Source organism: Triturus cristatus, chromosome 2_1 (genome assembly GCF_964204655.1).
Source record: "Triturus cristatus chromosome 2_1, aTriCri1.1, whole genome shotgun sequence".
Taxonomy (NCBI): domain Eukaryota; kingdom Metazoa; phylum Chordata; class Amphibia; order Caudata; family Salamandridae; genus Triturus; species Triturus cristatus.
In genome coordinates this window covers 1,088,833,918-1,088,852,812 of record NC_140581.1, presented here as the reverse complement: position 1 = coordinate 1,088,852,812, position 18,895 = coordinate 1,088,833,918, and the positions used below count along the sequence as shown (strand labels likewise).

At 48.3% G+C, this 18,895-nt stretch overlaps 1 protein-coding gene across 12 annotated transcripts in view; it reads left to right on the top strand.

Annotated features, from left to right (window-relative positions):
• The window catches only part of ANKRD17 (ankyrin repeat domain 17), a 1,008,651-nt gene that overhangs the window by 638,043 nt on the left and 351,713 nt on the right, over positions 1-18,895 (top strand). For 10 of the 12 annotated variants that reach the window (XM_085636371.1, XM_085636340.1, XM_085636333.1 and 7 more), the window contains one exon: positions 12,614-12,730. In XM_085636371.1, coding sequence (XP_085492497.1) covers positions 12,614-12,730 — 117 coding nt within the window. The remainder of the gene's footprint in view (positions 1-12,613; positions 12,731-18,895) is intronic. The other 2 variants (XM_085636349.1, XM_085636325.1) reach the window with 1 other exon arrangement.

Sequence of the window (18,895 nt, the reverse complement as noted above, 5' to 3'; positions counted from 1 at the left end):
AGTGGGGAAGTAGGTAGGTGTAGAGTGTTCGAGGCATATGAGCTGCAGATCACACACTAAGGATAAGATCGCCATCTGGTGTTGGGCTTGGATGATTGCAGGTTGTTGTTGTCTTCGGAAGAAGTCTTTGGTCACGAGATAGGTGACTCCTCCTCTGGACAATAGTGCGCATGGGCATCCACTCCATCCAACAACTCTCCAAAATTTACAACTCAACGTCGAAATCCCATCGGACCGGCTCCGGACGCGGCTGATGGAAAGGACACCCTTTAAAAAATACCCCCAATGTGGAGCAAAGTTCCCCCACAGTGATCACCACGAGGTCTGTAATCTGTGCCTCTTGCCGGACCACAACGAATCCAGCTGTCCAGCCTGCGCCGCACTCCGTTCGAAGAAAACCATCCTGGACCGAAGAGCTCGACGCCATATCATGGCCAACCCGGCTCCAGAACCAGACGACATCTTTGCCCAGGATGTCCCCGACGACTATTCCGAAGACCTCCAGATCGTGTCCGAGGCCGACGATTCTGATCCGGGGCAGCGTGTGAGTACCAGCTCCCCTACCCCAACCCCACCAAAAAAGACATTGGTCAAGACTCTGCCAGCTAGGCCCAGTCGCGACCCAAAATCATCTTCAGAAGCCCCGCCCCCGGGCCCGGCTCCGAAGAAAAATAAACCTGCAGGTGGCTCGGGCTCGAGCAAACCTCATATTATTATGCCTACAATACCTTCGGCACCGAAGCAGGCTCCGAGGCCGAAATCTCCATCGGCACCAAAACGTCACTCGGTACCGATGTCTCCACCGGCACCGAAAGGTTAGTCGGCACCGAAAGGTTAGTCGGCACCGAAAGGTTCTTCTGCACCGAAATCTCCGCCAGATTCGAAAAGTTCTTCGGCACCAAAAACATCCTCGGTGCCGAAAAAAGTCCACAAAGAATCTGCGGATGTCACAAAATCAAGATCGGAACCCAAAAAGTCGGCGCCAAAGCCACCTTCGGACACTGAGGAACTTTTTCGCCCAGATCCAACGCAAAAACGAATTTACATCAATCCGAAAACCGGACTTGTCACAGCTGTGCCATACAAGAAAAGGAAGCTGGACACAACACCTCCTCCAGCTCCTCTAAAGAAGGACTGTGCCACTTCACCCATATGTCCTTCCTCTCCTATATTACCTCCCATCACATCCCCCTCACCCCCACCTCCTTCTCCTCTACCATCTCCTTCTCACACACCACCTCCACAGGATGATGATGATTTAGGGGGAGACCCGGATTTCCTTAATGATCCTAATGATCCCTTTACACTCCCGGACACGGCACCCATAGATGACTGGGATTACCCTATGCCTGACATGCCTGATCCCACTCCATACCCCTCCCCTCCGGATGACCATTTAGGGTTTGGTCAGCTCATAAACAGGGCGGCACTGTTCCATGGCGTCACCGTGCACACAGACACACCTGAAGAAGACTTTCTCCACGACACCTTTGAGCAGTCGCAAAAAACCGTTCACATTCTGCCCATGATTAAAGGAGTGATCAAGCACGCCACTGAGGTTTTTAAAGACCCTGTTAGGGCCAGGGTTCTTAACCCCCGGATAGAAAAAAAATACAGACCGGCCCCACAGGATCCTGCGTACATCAAAGCGCAACTCCCCTTAGACTCTTTAGTCGTGTCAAATGCCAGAAAGCGGGCAAACTCCCAAACAACTGGAGATACACCGCCCCCAGACAAAGAGTCTAAGCTCTTGGAGGCTTCCGGCAAAAGGGTTGCCGCACAAGCTGCTAACCACTGGCGTATTGCCAATACACAAGCCCTATTGGCTCGCTATGATGGGGCTCATTATGATCAACTAAAGGACCTTTTGCAACACCTGCCTGATCAATACAAATGCCAGGCCAATGACCTCATCCAAGAGGGCAAACTGATATCAAATGCCTCAATCAAATGTGCATTAGACGCAGCGGACACCGCCTCTAGGGCAGTCAACACAAGCGTCTTACTTAGACGCCACGCATGGCTCCGCATTTCCGGATTTAAGCCGGAAGTACAAACAACCATTCTTGCTCAACCCTTTAATCAGGAGCAACTATTTGGACCCGCAGTAGATACTGCATTAGAAAAAATGAAGAAGGATAATGAGACTGCCAAATCAATGGGAGCATTACAGTCTCCTCAAGCCAGAGGCTCCTTTCGTCGCTCCTTTTATAGAGGGGCCTCCAAAAATGTGGGAACAGACACCTCTTCCACCTTCAAAACATCAGATCAAACATCCCCTAACAGAGGATATTTTAGAGTAGGTTACAGGGGAAACAATACCAAAGGGCAGAGGGCGGGGCAACACCAACACCTGCACCTCTCCAGCCACTAAACAGTGACTTGCCCCCACTCCCCCCAGACCATTCCACTCCGGTCGGGGAAGACTTCAACAGTTCCTACCTGTCTGGAATTCCATCACAACAGACAGGTGGGTAAGACAAATTATCCAGTCTGGCTACTGCCTCGAACTCAGACACCCCCCCAAACATACCACCCAAACACCGTCCCATGTCGTCTCACCACCTCACGCTCCTCAAACAGGAAATTCAGTCTTTGCTTCAAAAACACGCAATAGAACCAGTTCCACTCCAACATCAGGGCACAGGAATATATTCTCTATACTTCCTCATTCCCAAAAAGGACAAGACCTTAAGACCCATACTAGACCTCAGACTACTAAACCAGTATATACCATCAGATCACTTCCACATGATCACTCTCCAGCAGGTCCTTCCATTACTTCAACAAGGCGACTTCCTTGCCACATTAGACCTCAAGGACGCATATTTTCACATCCCTATGCATCCCGCGCACAGGAAGTATCTACGATTTGTTGTAGACAGTCAGCACTATCAGTTTACAGTTCTCCCATTCGGAGTAACAACCGCACCCAGGGTATTAACCAAATGCTTCGCAGTTGTGGCAGCATATCTCAGGAGACAACAAATCCATGTCTTCCCCTATCTGGACGATTGGCTCATAAAAGCCAATACTCTCGAGAAATGCGTTATCCATACTCACCGCACTATTCAAACCCTACACAACTTTACCATCAACTATCCCAAATCTCAACTGCAACCCTCCCACGTACATCAATACCTGGGAGCCATCATAGATACATCCAAGGCCATAGCTTATCCCCGCACAGCCAGGATAGCCAACATACAAAATCTCATCAAAAAATGTCAAACCCAACACACTCTTCCAGCAAGAGTGTTTATGCAACTCTTAGGCATGATGGCATCCTGCATCTCCACAGTACCCCACGCACGCCTTCAAATGCGTCCCTTACAGGAATGTCTAGCACAACAGTGGAACCAGGCCCACGGACAACTTACCGATCTGGTGTTGGTGGACAGCCGCTCACTTCGTTCACTGAAGTGGTGGAACACCATCAACCTGTCCAAAGGGCGGCCGTTCTTAGAGCCTCTTCCACAAATTGTGCTGACCACCGACTCATCTCTCACAGGATGGGGAGCCCACCTCCTTCAACACACCACTCAGGGCAGGTGGACCACTCAACAAAAACAGCTCCACATCAATCACCTAGAACTTCTGGCGGTGTTCCTAGCACTCAAATCCTTCCAAGTGCATCTAAAAAACAGAACTGTCCTCATCCGCACGGACAACATGACCACAATGTATTACATACAGAAGCAGGGGGGGACACATTCTCTCCAACTGTCCCAACTTGCACAACAAATCTGGAGATGGGCAATTCCCCAAAACATCTACCTGCTAGCAGAACACCTCCCAGGGGTTCAGAACCAGGTGGCCGACCTCCTAAGTCGCCACACACAGGAAATACACGAATGGGAATTACACCCCAAAGTCCTACTCCCATTTTTCCAAAAGTGGGGACAACCAGACATAGACCTGTTCGCCACACAAGAAAACGCAAAATGCCCAACCTTCGCCGCCAGGTTTCCACACCCACAGTCAAAGGGCAATGCGATATGGATGAAATGGTCAGGCAGATTTGCGTACGCTTTTCCGCCTCTCCCACTCATTCCATTTGTGGTACGCAAACTGAAACAACAGTCGCTAACACTCATCCTAGTAGCTCCCACTTGGGCACGTCAACCCTGGTTCACCACACTTCTGGAACTATCTCTAGTTCCACATCAAAAATTGCATCTCTCCCCGGCTCTATTAACCCAGAACCATGGAGAAATCAGACACCCAGATCCTCAAACACTGAACTTGGCAATCTGGCTCCTGAAGTCTTAGAGTTCGGGTACCTCAACCTTCCTCCAGACTGTATGAATATCATAAAAGAAGCCAGAAGACCTACTACTAGGGCGTGTTATGCGGCAAAATGGAAAGAATTTGCCATTTACTGCACTAACAATGACATACGTCCACTGGATGCTTCCATCCAAAACATCATTTGCTATTTACTACACTTGCAAAGATGCAATTTAGCGTATTCCTCTATACGTCTACACCTAGCGGCATTAGCAGCCTACTTGCAAAATAGACAACACCTGTCCCTCTTTAAGGTACCAGCCATTAAAGCATTTATGGAAGGTCTTAAAAGAATGATTCCTCCAAGATTACCACCTTCCCCAGTGTGGAACCTTAATATTGTTCTAACAAGACTCATGGGTCCCCCATTTGAACCAATGTACAAATGCGAACTGCAGTTCCTAACATGGAAAGTGGCTTTCCTTGTTGCAATCACATCCCTGCGAAGAGTAAGTGAAATACAAGCCTTAACTCTTGAAGAACCCTTCCTACGACTACATCGTAACAAAGTGGTTCTTAGGACAAACCCAAAATTCCTCCCTAAAGTCATCTCCCCTTTCCATCTAAACCAGTCAGTCGAACTACCAGTCTTCTTCCCTAATCCAGACTCAGTAGCTGAGAGGGTACTTCATACCTTAGATGTTAAAAGAGCCTTGCTTTATTACATGGATAGAACCAAACCCTTTCGAAAAACCAAGCAACTGTTTGCTGCTTTCGCTCCACCACATAAAGGCAACCCTATTTCCAAATCAGGTATAGCCAGGTGGATAGTTAAATGTATCCAAATATGTTACCAAAAAGCTAAACGTACTCTTACAGTTCCCCCTAGGGCGCACTCCACGCGTAAAATAGAGGCTTCTGTGGCATTCTTAGGGAACATCCCCTTAGAAGATATTTGCAAAGCAGCCACATGGTCTACTACATACACCTTCACTAAGCACTACTGTGTCGATGTGCATTCCAAACAACAAGCTTCAGTAGGCCAAGCTGTCCTAAAAACTCTATTCCAAACTGCTGCAACGGATACAGGTGACCACCGCTAGGGGAGACACTGCTATATAGTCTATCCTTAGTGTGTGATCTGCAGCTCAGATGCCTCGAACGTAATATGCTACTTACCAGTATGCATCTGTTCTTGGCATGTAGAGCTACAGAGCCACACACGCCCATCCCCCTCCCCGGGACCTGTATCTGTTCCAGCATTGTCTTAATTAGACACTACACATGGACATCCTTTCTCTTTATTTCTTATACACCATCATTTCCCATCATGGCAAAAAACAATCTGAGGATGGAGTGGATGCCCATGCGCACTATTGTCCAGAGGAGGAGTCACCTATCTCGTGACCAAAGACTTCTTCCGAAGACAACAACAACCTGCAATCATCCGAGCCCAACACCAGATGGCGATCTTATCCTTGGTGTGTGGCTCTGCAGCTCTACATGCCAAGAACAGATGCATACTGGTAAGTAGCATATTCCTTTCACTGCCAGGGCCACTCGGGCGGCTGGGTGCAGAGGGCTTTTGAGCCTTCGGGCGCTCAATGGATTTCAATGGGAAATCTCTGGTTTGGAAAAAGACTGCAAGCTCGGGGACGAGGACTCTTCAGGTGCCACCACCACTTTGAGAGGTAAGTTGGGTAGTTGGAGGATAGGTAGGTACCCCGGGATTGGACACAGAGGGCCGTGGGGCGCCGGGTGCAGGGGTGCATTTTGGTGTCGGAAAATCTTACCTTCTGTTGATCGCGGTTGGGGTGGCACACTGTTCTGAGGCTGTAGGCTTCTTCAGGATTGTCGAGGGGGGCCCTTGGTTGCCGGACTTAGGGTCACAGTCACCCTGGGGTCGTCCACGTGGGTTTAGTTCACTCCGGCACCGGCCAGGCTTGGCTGGTGCAGAGTGGGCTGGGATCGCGGTTCCGGGCTGCTGCCAGGGGTGAAAGGTAAGTTCTGAGTAGAGCCTCTACTCATGGGAGTCCCAGGGGATCAGAGTTCAAAGGTAGCCAGGTCCTCCGGGGTTTGAGGTTGCTGGTAACAAGAGATGCCGGGTTTAGAGCAGGAGCAGGTTTGAGGTCGACAGGCCGGTAGGGCTGGGGCCAAAGCAGTTGGTGTCTCCCTCTCCTTAGCAGCTGCAGGGCAGGTCTTCTTTTCTTCTTGCTCTTCTTGTAGTTTCGGAATCTGGAATCTAGGGAAGGAAGGTTCAGGGTGCCCCTAAATACTAGATTTAGGGGCGTTACAGGTAGGTGAAGGACAGGGACCAATGGGTCCCTGTCCTGGGGTGGGTACACCCCCTATCCTGCCTCTCTCCTGTGGGAGGGGGGCAGGAGCCTAGTCCTGATTGGGCAGGGCTTCCCATCTTCAAGATGGCGAGAGCCCGGAGATGTGCTTCACCTCGCCTCCCCCACCTGAGGGGTGGGGTTGGCAGGCTGGCACATCCCCTGTCCTTATTTGGGGTTTCCGGCCAAGCTTCCCGCCAGAGTGGGGGGTTGCAGTGGCCTGGGGAAGCTCACAGAGGCGGAATGCCTTTGAAGCTTTCCCCTGCCCATCCTGGGGGAGGAGATTTAGCACCTCGCCCAGGATGTGCATTGTTGCAGACCCAGGAGAGCAGGGGCTCTCCTACCCAGGGGTCCAGCAACATGTCTGCTGTGTGGCAGCCTCAGAACAGACGTAGGTAAACGTAGGTTTAGGATTCAGTGGGCCTCTCTAAGATGCCCTCTGTGGTGCCTTGTACATTAAATCACACACTGGCATCAGTGTGGATTTAATGTGCTGAGCAGTTTGATACCAAACTTCTCAGTCTTCAGTGCTGTCATTATGGTGCTGTGGAGTTCGTGTTTGACAAGCTCCCAGCACCATATTCTCTTAGCTGGCAGCACTGCACTTACAGGACCCAGGAATGGACCTGGGTACTGTAGGGGCACAGGGCTCCTGCCTCTGTGTCCACACCACTGGCAGAGGGCACCCAGCTAGAGGGGTGGCTGATGTATGCCAGGGCAGTGTAGGTTGTGGGCATGGCACACAGGGATGTGTGCCATGTCGACTCTCTGTTTTGTCTTGTATCCAGACACTCAGCCTGCAAGAGCAGTGTGTGTGTTTTAGGGAACAGGGCCTCTAAGGGTGGTACAATGAGTGCTGCAGCCCTTAGAGGCCTTCCCTGGTCACAAGGCCCTGGGTACCTAGGGTACCATTTACCAGGGGCTGACATGTGGCCAGGGTTTGCCAATTTGGGTTTTGGCTGTTAGGCAGTTTTTAGGGAAGGAACACAGGCCCTGGGCACCTGATTGGCAGGAGCCCAGGGCACAACAAGGAAAAGTGCATCAGCTATTAAGCAAAAAAGGGGGGGTTACTGCAACAGAAACCCACTTTCTTACAGGAGATCATCACATCGGATCGGTGGGTCCTCAATATCATCTGGTTTGGCCACACGCTGGTGTTTCAAATCCTTCCACCATCCAGAGCCCCTCGCGCCACCGAATCCAAACATCTACACCTTCTACGTCTAGAAGCTCACCAACTGCTTCTCAAAGGAGCAATAGAACCGGTGCCTCTGTCCCAATGAGGCAAAGGATTCTATTCCCGGTTCTTCCTCGTTCGAATGACAGTAGAAAAGTGGCATCCAATTTTAGACCTGAGGGAGCTCAACACCTATCTCATAAAGTTATCGTTTCGGATGGTATGCCTACAGGACATTTTGAAGCTTCTCAACCCAGGCGATTACATGGCCACTCTGGATCTCGAGGACGCATACTTCCATGTTCCGATCCACCCAGCCCACAGGTGTTTTCTACGCTTTATAGTAGCCAAGAGCCACTTTCAATTCAAAGTCCTGCCTTTCGGACTCAGATCCGCGCTGTGGATATTCACGAAGGTATTAGCACCAGTTGCAGCGTTTCTCAGAAAACAATCGCTACAAGTTTTCCCTTACCTGGATGACTGTTTGGTGAAGGCACCATTGTCTGAGGCAACTATGAAGGCAGTCAAAGTTGCATTCAACTTTTCCAACATCTGGGACTTCAGCTGAACAGAGACAAATCAGTCCTCTATCCTTCCAGGTCGGCCAAGTTTCTGGGGACCATTCTGGACACAACTTCTTGCAAGGCTTTTCCATCAGAGGAAAGGCAGGACAGATTCATTTCCTCCGCTCGTCGTTTACAACCAAGGCGGTCTCTGTCTTTTCGCCTATACAAATCTCTTCTAGGATCGATCTCATCTTGCATTCCATTAATTCCGCATTGCAGACTTCGTATGCGTCCACTCCAAGAGCAACTATACATGCAGTGGCGCCAAGCAGAGGGATCGTTCGACGACAAGATAACCGTCACTCCTCTTATGAAAGAGGCGGTCAGCTGGTGGATGATCAGAGACAATATCTCGAGGGGTCTCACTTTCACAGTTGCTCCAGCTCCTTTGAAACTTACAACAGACGCCTCTCTAGAAGGCTGGGGAGTGGTCTTGCAAGACCTTCAAGTGAGTGGCCCCTGGACGCCCGAACAACGCATTCTCCACATCAACCTTCTGGAGCTCAAGGCAATTCGGTTAGCGTTACAGGCTTTCCTTCCACAAATACTGAGTTCAACCATCCTAGTCCGTTCAGACAACAAGACGGCTATGCACTATGTGAACAAACAGGGTGGAACTCGATCTCAGCTGCTCTCCAAAGAGGCCCAAGGATTTAGGAGTGGGAGATTTAAAGTGCATCAAATACCCAAAGGTGACCCAAAGTAGTCCTGGGGCCTGTAGTGCTGTAAATTTATATGTGCTCTACCAAGCTTCCCAAAGGCAAGCAGACAGGAGGCAGTCTGTCACCTCAGTGACCTTTTTTTGATTAGTGTGAGAAAGTGGCTCTGTATATACTGTTCCCAAATAGATACAGTGTGTACAGAGTCCCCAGTCCCCAGAGGTTTGGCAGAGGCTAAAGTTAGATATAACCTTACTCTCTAAAGTGGTAGCTTGGTCGAGCAGTAAGGCAGTATCAGAGGACAGTGTAAAGCATTTGTTGCACACACTCAGTCAGCAAATGGTCTCACACACTCAATAACTGAACTCTAGGCCAATGCTTCATATTTAAAAAATATATGCTTGTTTTATTTTAGAACCAACAATAGGTATTAAAATATACTTTCTCAGAACGAGATGCTTTATATAAATACTTTTGCAATATGCAATTGACTTTTGTAGAAAGTTACAAGTGGTTGCAATAGGCAACACTATTTTAAACACAATAATGCATTGAGTTCAATGGAAGTTTCAAGTTATTTGCAACAGATCACTTTTAGGATTACTTTTGGAATTCCAGGACTGGATCCTAGGTTCAGTCTTGGGTCAGTACTTAGAATCAAGTGATAAAAGTCGACTTAATTACTGTGATGATTTTTAAACAATATTTAGCTATTTTAAAAGTTGACACTTAGAAGAAATTTCATAGAAAACGGTCAATGATTCCCTATGGAAGAAAATTCAAGTTGCAGGTATAGTATGTTCTCGTTACTTTTGTAATCCAGTACTGGGTACCTAGACTCAGTACTGGGACCTTTATCCAAAACAGGTAAGCAATTACGTTTGCAGAAGTTATACGATTTTTAAAGTATATTTAAAGTTTGCAGAAATTGACACAAGAAATTTCACAGAAATAGTCAATGGTTTCCTATGGCAGAAAATTGGGTTACTGGTAAGTACAGTTGTAAGTATTTTTCAGAGTCAGTGCTGGGCACCAAGATCCAGCACTGGGAGCTCACCTAATAACAGGTGAGTATTTTCGTTTTCGTTACTCGGCTGATTTTTGGTGAATATTTTAAGATTTGAAAAGTCCACGCTTAAAAGAAATTTCAGGAAAAAGCCAGTCAATGTTACCCTATGAAGAAAATTGAGTTATCGGTTTAAAGGTAAGTACTCGACTGGCAGAGTTAAGGTTCTGGGCATAGACTCAGGGGTCTCCCAGGGTCAGGTAGGTACAGTTGGTTCACCCTCAGCGGCACAAGGGCAGCCGGGTGAGAGAGAGTTAGGCCCAATGTTATCTATGAGAGGTAGGGGGGTCTTGGTTGGTGGCTGCTGACTAGCAGGCCACGCGGCTGTGGGAGCTGGGCTCCTGGTCACTTACTCAGGGCAAGTGGGAAAGTAGATAGGTGTAGAGATTGCACTGCCAGGGCCACTCGGGCGGCTGGGTGCAGGGTGCTTTGAGCCTTCGGGCGTTCAATTGATTTCAATGGGAAATCTCCGGTTTAGAAAAAGACTGCAAGCTCGGGGACGAAGATTCTTAAGGTGCCACCACCACTTTGAGAGGTAAGTTGGGTAGTTGGAGGATAGGTAGGTACCCCAGGATTGGGCACAGGGGCCGCGGGGCGCCGGGTGCAGGGGTGCCTTTTGGGGTCGGAAAATCTTACCCTCCGTTGATCTCGGTTGGGGGGGCACCTGGTTCTGAGGCTGCAGGCTTCTTTAGGAGTGTTGAGGGAGGTCCCTGGGTGCCGGACTCGGGGTCACAGTTGCCGTGGGGTCGTCCTCGTGGTCTTTGTTCACTCCGGCACAGGCCAGGCTTGGCTGGTGCAGAGTGTGCTGGGTTCGCGGTTCCGGGCAGGTGCCAGGGATTAGAAGTAGGTTTTGAGTAGAGCCTCTACTCATGGGAGTCCCAGGGGCTTAGAGTCAAAAGGTAGCCAGGTCCTCCGGGGTTTGTGAGGTTGCTGGCCACAAGAGATGCCGGGTTGGAGCAGGTTCGAGGGTCGACAGGCCGGTAGGGCTGGGGCCAAAGCAGTTGATTTCTTCCTCTTCTTAGCAGCTGCAGGGCAAGTCTTCTTTCTTCTAGCTCTTCTTCGGATTTCGGAATCTGGAATCTGGGGAAGGAAGGTTCAGGGTGCCCTGAAATACTAGATTTAGGGGCGTTACAGGTAGGTGAAGGGCAGGGACCAATGGGTCCCTGTCCTGGGGTGGGTACACCCCCTATCCTGCCTCTCTCCTGCGGGAGGGGGGCAGTAGCCTAATCCTGATTGGGCAGGGCTCCCCATCTTCAAGATGGCGAGAGCCCGGAGATGTGCTTCACCTCGCCTCCCCCACCTGAGGGGTGGGGTTGGCAGGCTGGCACATCCCCTGTCCTTATTTGGGGTTTCCGGCCAAGCTTCCTGCCTGAGTGGGGGGTTGCAGTGGCCTGGGGAAGCTCACAGAGGCTGCATGCCTTTGAAGCTTCCCCCTGCCCATCCTGGGGGAGGAGATTTAGCACCTCGCCCAGGATGTGCATTGTTGCAGATCCAGGAGAGCAGGGGCTCTCCTACCCAGGGGTCCAGCAACATGTCTGCTGTGTGGCAGCCTAGGCAGCCTCAGAACAGACGTGGATTGTAGGTTAGGTTTCAGGGGGCCTCTCTAAGATGCCCTCTGTGGTGCTTGGTACATTAAATCCCACACTGGCATCAGTGTGGATTTAATGTGCTGAGCAGTTTGATAACAAACTTCTCAGTCTTCAGTGCTGCCATTATGGTGCTGTGGAGTTCTTGTTTGACAAGCACCATGTACTCTTAAATGGCAGTACTGTACTTTCAGGGCCCAGGAATGGACTTGGGTACTGTAGGGGCACAGGGCTCCTGCCTCTGTGCCCACACCACTGGCATAGGGCACCCAGCTAGAGGGGTGGCTGATGTATGCCAGGGCAGTGTAGGTGGTGGGCATGGCACACAGGGATGTGTGCCATGTTGTCTCTCTGTTTTGTTTTGTACCCAGACACTCAGCCTGCCAGGGCAGTGTGTGTTAGGGTACAGGGCCTCTAAGGGTGGCACAATGAGTGCTGCAGCCCTTAGAGTCCTTCCCTGGTCACAAGACCCTGGGTACCTAGGGTACCACTTACCAGGGGCTGACGTGGCCAGGGTTTGCCAATTTGGTTTTGAGGTTTTTGTTTAGGGAAGGAACATAGGCCCTGGGCACCTGATTGGCAGGAGTCCAGGGCACACTCAGTCAAAGTACATTCAGCAATTCAGCAAAAAGTGGGGGCATACCACGCAAGAAAGATGGCACTTTCTCACAATTAGTGCACAGACCTTGTAATACTTTGCTTCTCCGCACGTAACCGTAGCCTTTAGGATAGCAACACAATCTAGAGTGGAGCCTGTCCAGGTGCATTGTGAGTTTCAGAGGAGGAGTCACCTCAAAAAGTAAACCCATTACTAGGCAAAACGACTTGTAATGTTAAAAGTCATGACTGGATTGCAGGAGGGTGCCCTACATGTGAATCTACTTCTATGCAGTCTGCAGGCCAATTGATACAGGTAAGTAATGTTTTCTAGACTTAATTTTATTGCTGCATGTCATTCTTGGATCTATGTAATCTAAAGCTAAACAATTATTTCAGGAGATGTTGAAAAAGTGCCACCTTTGTATGGAATCCATTGTACAAGCCAAAGACCGACAAGCAGCAGAAGCAAACAAAAATGCAAGCATCCTTTTGGAAGAGTTAGATTTGGAGAAAGTGAGTGTTCTTCACTTGAATATCAACTGTATACTTGTTTGTTTCTTTTATATGGCGTTATCATGAAACTGTTCTAACTAGACTTGCTGTGATGACATTTTTCATATTTGTCGCTATTTGTTATGTATAATTCTTTCCGCAAATTCCTTATCCTTGGGATTTTCATATCTGGATTAGATCCCCCTCGGTGCTGAATCCTTTATTGGTCCACCATCTATTCTGGGATGGTGTAGATAATCCTTATATGCACCACCACTACTACAGGTGACATTGATTTACTCTTTTCCGTGTGTGCCACTAATGCCATATTCTGAACATCCATCATTTTTAATCCTTTTCTAGAAATTATTTTGCTCCAATTTCTGTTTTGCTTCTTCTTGATCGAACCAATCTCCCTCAACGATTTGCATTGTTAAACTATGCCAAAAAAAGAAGAGGCGTATTTCTCTGCTCTTCCCTCATTCTGCCTGTTCTTGATGTTTTGGTGGTGGGGAAGAAGGGGTGTGAGGGGTGGTTGATGAACATCAAATGTGACTGCCTTCTATGAACTGCTTTTTGATTAACCCCAATTAAAAAACCACAGGGTGCTATTTTCCCACCATGAGAAAGCGTATCTAGAAAATTAGGATTTGGCACAGACTTGTCTGCACTGTTCATTGGTCTTGGGTTCGAGTGGAATCTGTCTTTTGAAACCATTCCCATCCTGGAGACAATGACACTAGGTAATATTTCCTTTATCTCCTGCTGATCCATTTAATTTCCTTTGCAAAAGTCAGTTCTGGGGCAGGCAAAGGATTTTCACAGGTTACCTTATTCTAGTTTCACAATCTGCACATTGGCTTTGGAAATGTTAGAAATCTTGGTTTTGGGGGCGTTTTCCCATCTACTGTAAGGGTAGTCGGTTCAACTCACTGTGGCAAACAGTAAGTGAGTGTCAAAATCAAGGGTTGTATTGAATTTGATGGTGATCTTATTGAGAACTACAAGCAAACACATCCAGTCTGCATAGAATAGACTGCATCGGATGTGTTTCATAAACATCGGTAGTCTCAGGTTGGGAAAAATATGCGCTTGAGAACGTAATCTCGGGCTTACTCTGATATCTTTGTGAACCACGTAGGAGGACTCAACCGGTTTGAAATATAGGGCATTTAAGTGTAAGAAGACCATACTTAAACTTCATATACTGCTGGCCACCACAAGATGGGCTAAAGTATACAAAAAAGTGATCGAGGGAATGCTTGAATTAATTTTAGCCACTGGTAATTTCTCTGGCCTTATCCCAATCCATTGTTATTTTGCACACCATGTCACCTCAGTTTAAACCCAGCTATATGCAAATCAAGCTTAAGCCTGCTCTAGTTAGAACAGTCCAGCTCGAACTTTCAAGCCAGGTCCTCCCTGAACCAGACCACAAGCAACTCAGGACTGATTTCGCCCTAGTTATGGGCTCATCAGCTGGGCACAGCTTGGTTCCAGTGACAGTGTGCACAGGACGCATGTCTGAGCATACCTGTCCCACTTAGGGTGACACACTAAAGTATACAAAAGTGATGTAAGGAATACTTTAATTAATTTCAGACACTGGTTAATTGCTTGGGCCTCATCCCTGCCCAACATATTTTTTGCACACCATGTCACCTTAGTTGAGTTTGGCAGTTTGGTCTGGACTGTTGTAATAGGAGCAGGGTCAAGACTGATTTCCATTTAGCTGTGCCCAAACTGAGGTGACATGCTGTATAAAATAACGCTGGATTGGGATGCGGCCCAAGTATTTACTAGTGGGTGAGATTAATTTTAGCATTCTATCCATCACTTTTTTGTATACTTTAGTCCACAATAAGATTCAGCATCAATTCTCACCCGAGATGCTCAACCTGTTAGGACCCTGATATGCGGGTTTCTTGTTGTTAGGAAGTCAGAAGGAAAGCCACTAACCTGCAACAAACGATCAGCGGGGGCAATGCACGATGCTAGTATATCTTTTTCTCCCTGATGGTGTCCCCTGGGAGCCAATACTACACAACTTGATCATGAGACACCATACAGGGGAAAGGGAATAAGGGATAGAACAAAAAAGACACTGCTGTAGATAAATCAACAGCACACTCCCTGCGAAGTAAGATGGTCGGGGGTTCTCTTTGCTCTAGGACTTGCAGCCTGGTAACTGTGCGCTGTAGTGAAACATAAATGACATATGTAAGTATAAGGTGTGAGGTTATCTAGAATGTGAGTTAGCTCCCCTAGTGAACCCTACTTACATTCCATACATACAGCAGACATCCAAAAGGTATCGCCATAGGCTGATAAAAGCTAGACACACGAACCACTATTCAACACAGATAATAAGGAGCTTATCTGTTGCTTGGTTCCAAGTGTCTAGTAGCACAGTGTCCTGCTGAGAGCTTTGGATCTTAAAATATCCTCCCAAATGGACTGGTAAGCGCTCCTGTGTAATAAAGGAAGCACAAACTCAAAATCAGCAAGGGTACCGGAAAAGAAGGAATGATAAGTGAAAGCCAAAACGCTCCACTGCGCACTAGCGCGTGGAGTGACGTCCAGAAAACAGGATACCTGAACCGCAAAAGCTCTGCGAGTTAGCCGGAGAATGGTAGCACTCACACAATAGTCTGCCTGCTCTCCTGAGCTCAGACTGGGAACGATGAATGCAAAAAGAAACCTCTGCGGCTGGAATGTCTGCACGCTCTCCTGAGCGCAGACCAGGAATGCTGAATGAAAAGGAAACCTCCACAGCTGGAGCGTCTGCACGCTCTCCTGAGCGCAGACCGGGAAAGCTGCTGGAGGAAGGAAACCTCCGCGGCTGGAAAGGTCTGCACGCTCTCCTGAGCGCAGACTGGGAAAACCGACGGATTTCTCCTGCTGTAATAAAGCTGGACAGGAAAGTTGATAAGCTGATTCCACAAGGGGATAGTTTGACGCCGCCGACTCATATTGTCATATTCATAAGAACAAGGGGACCCAAAAAGGTAAATGAGGACCTTGGGTAATCGTTTAGTACAGACAACAATGATCCTCAAAAAATAGGTAATGCAAAAATAAATATAGTTCAGAATCGATGCTATATTCCGGGACTCCAGCCGGACAACCGATTTAATTATACAAAATGAAGAATGCATACATATAGGAACAAATGTACGTGGGACACAGTCCTGTGCCCAAAATAGAACAAAGACATTAACAAAACAGACAAGGCATTTCAGGCAAGACAGAGAGTGGAGCTTATTCAAAGATGCAATGTAATAAGCTTTTTCAAAATAGCTATTGCACTTTTTAACACATTGGAGTAACGTGCATGCTATTTTTAGAGAGGGTCGACGGCGTTTCGATCCTTTATGTAGGGTGTCAGGATCATCATCAGGACTTAGATGTGTACATGCCTGATTGTAAACGAAATTGCCTGTGGAAAAACAAGATAGATGTGGAGAGGGAGAAATGAGAGGAGAAGAAAAGAAGAAAGAAGAATAAAAATTGAGAGACCAGAAATATAGTTGAACCGCTCGAATCATGCAGTACGAAGAACGGGTTGCACATGATGACATGCGTGGAGAAAAATTCCGCATATGGGACGTGGGTGAACGGATGGTCAGATAAGGAGGCCGAGTGTTGGCTTGTCATGCGTCACGGGATGCAGGGGATAAATAACCGATCAATGTCGGGCGCGTGGGGTGTAGTGCTGGCAAGAGGGATTGACCGAAGTGGTGGGGGCATAGAAAGGTGGTTCCGGAGACACGTGGAGTGAGAGCATGCGTCTCAAGTGGCCCCGGGTACAATGATCGCTGGAAACGGATTCCGTAAGGGTGGAGGGGTGGAAAGTAGTAAACGGCCGAAGGTGGCGATGCTGCGTAGTAACTAGGTGAAGTGGTGACTAGGTGAATGGACGAGAAGACGAAGACCGTACAAGGACGGCAGCAACTGCGATGAGGTTTTAGCACCATGTTTACACCGCTGTTTTTCTCCACAGTGCATTGTCACGCCGCCTTCATCTGAAGCATCGTTTAGACTCACCCTTTAATTCCAGGAGATTATCTACTGCCAAATTAGGTATTTACCACTTCCTCCTCCCGTCTGCTTACTTCATCCACTCATTCACTAATGCACTACTCTATTTTTAGCTGAACTTCCTAATACCGGTGAACCCATCGTGGTTTCTCCTCGAGCACTTCTCTTGTGAGCCCTCATCGCAGTTGCTGCCGTCCTTGTACGGTCTTCGTCTTCTCGCTTATACAGGTGAGACCCCTACCAGCACCGCATCGTCCGTTCACCTAGTCACCACTTCACCTAGTTACTACGCTGCATCGCCACCTTCGGCCGTTTACTACTTTCCACCCCTCCACCCTTACGGAATCCGTTTCCAGCGATCATTGTACCCGGGGCCACTTGAGACGCATGCTCTCACTCCACGTGTCTCCGGAACCACCTTTCTATGCCCCCACCACTTCGGTCAATCCCTCTTGCCAGCACTACACCCCACGCGCCCGACATTGATCGGTTATTTATCCCCTGCATCCCGTGACGCATGACAAGCCAACACTCGGCCTCCTTATCTGACCATCCGTTCACCCACGTCCCATATGCGGAATTTTTCTCCACGCATGTCATCATGTGCAACCCATTCTTCGTACTGCATGATTCGAGCGGTTCAACTATATTTCTGGTCTCTCAATTTTTATTCTTCTTTCTTCTTTTCTTCTCCTCTCATTCCTCCCTCTCCACATCTATCTTGTTTTTCCACAGGCAATTTCGTTTACAATCAGGCATGTACACATCTAAGTCCTGATGATGATCCTGACACCCTACATAAAGGATCGAAACGCCGTCGACCCTCTCTAAAAATAGCATGCACGTTACTCCAATGTGTTAAAAAGTGCAATAGCTATTTTGAAAAAGCTTATAACATTGCATCTTTGAATAAGCTCCACTCTCTGTCTTGCCTGAAATGCCTTGTCTGTTTTGTTAATGTCTTTGTTCTATTTTGGGCACAGGACTGTGTCCCACGTACATTTGTTCCTAATATGTATGCATTCTTCATTTTGTATAATTAAATCGGTTGTCCGGCTGGACTCCCGGAATATAGTATCGATTCTGAACTATATTTATTTTTGCATTACCTATTTTTTGAGGATCATTGTTGTCTGTACTAGACTCATATTGTCAAGCACTTGACAACACAAGGGCGTATTCTTTTATGGTTTAAGCACTGACGTGTTTCCGTGGCATTAAGGGACCACACCCTTAAGGTTTTCTGAGACTCGTAGTTCAAATTGTCTTACGGCTGTTACCCTTTGCCAGCCTACTTGTTTTTCACACATACACTCTTACACATGGGATGAGGATCTTTGAGCGTGTGTGCTGTGCTTGTTTATCAGGGTCATAACACTTGGGTGAGAACAAGAAGAGGCTGGATCTTCAGGTATCCATCTGTCTCAAGGTTACTGAAGCCTTGAGATCTTGTCCTCTTGCGCGTAACGAACTTCCACCAACCACCCAGAAACCTCCGCTCCCCCCCACCTCGCCCAGACACCGCACATCCGTTGATGACGCACCGGAGGACGTTCCTTCTCCCACCTTGCCGCCAAATCCTAGAACACTCTCCCCCTTCACCACCGCACCATCATTGACAGACTTCAGGAAGGGACTCGAGACCTGGCTGTTCGAGTTATCACCCGCAACACAGCACCTGTATACCCTCACGGGTGATAAGCCACGCTATACAAGAACTATTTGATTTAGGGGTTGAGGAGGTAGAACTCCACTCAACTCAGAGCGCAAGCCCCAAGACAAAATCTACCCCCTAAGCCTCCATTACTCCATGCTCACTTGAGAATCAGCCCACTAGGGATCAACCTTGAAATCATACTTACATCAAGACCGATCACTGCTCGTGAGGGTGCCCGACATCAAGCCTTGAGGCAAGCCAGAAGAGACCCCAACCTTGGGGTCTGGCTCCAGACTCCGAGACCTCTCAACACAGAGACCACATCAGCTCTTGCATCTTATCTGTAAAAAGGCACTGAGGCTCTGCAGCCATCTATGCTGGCTTGACCCTTTGTCTCCAAGAAGCCATCCTCGAAGTTGAAAATGGGTTCTAAGCAGACTCCGAAGTCTATCCCGAAGCCAGCTCTGAACAGATCTAGATGCTAAGAT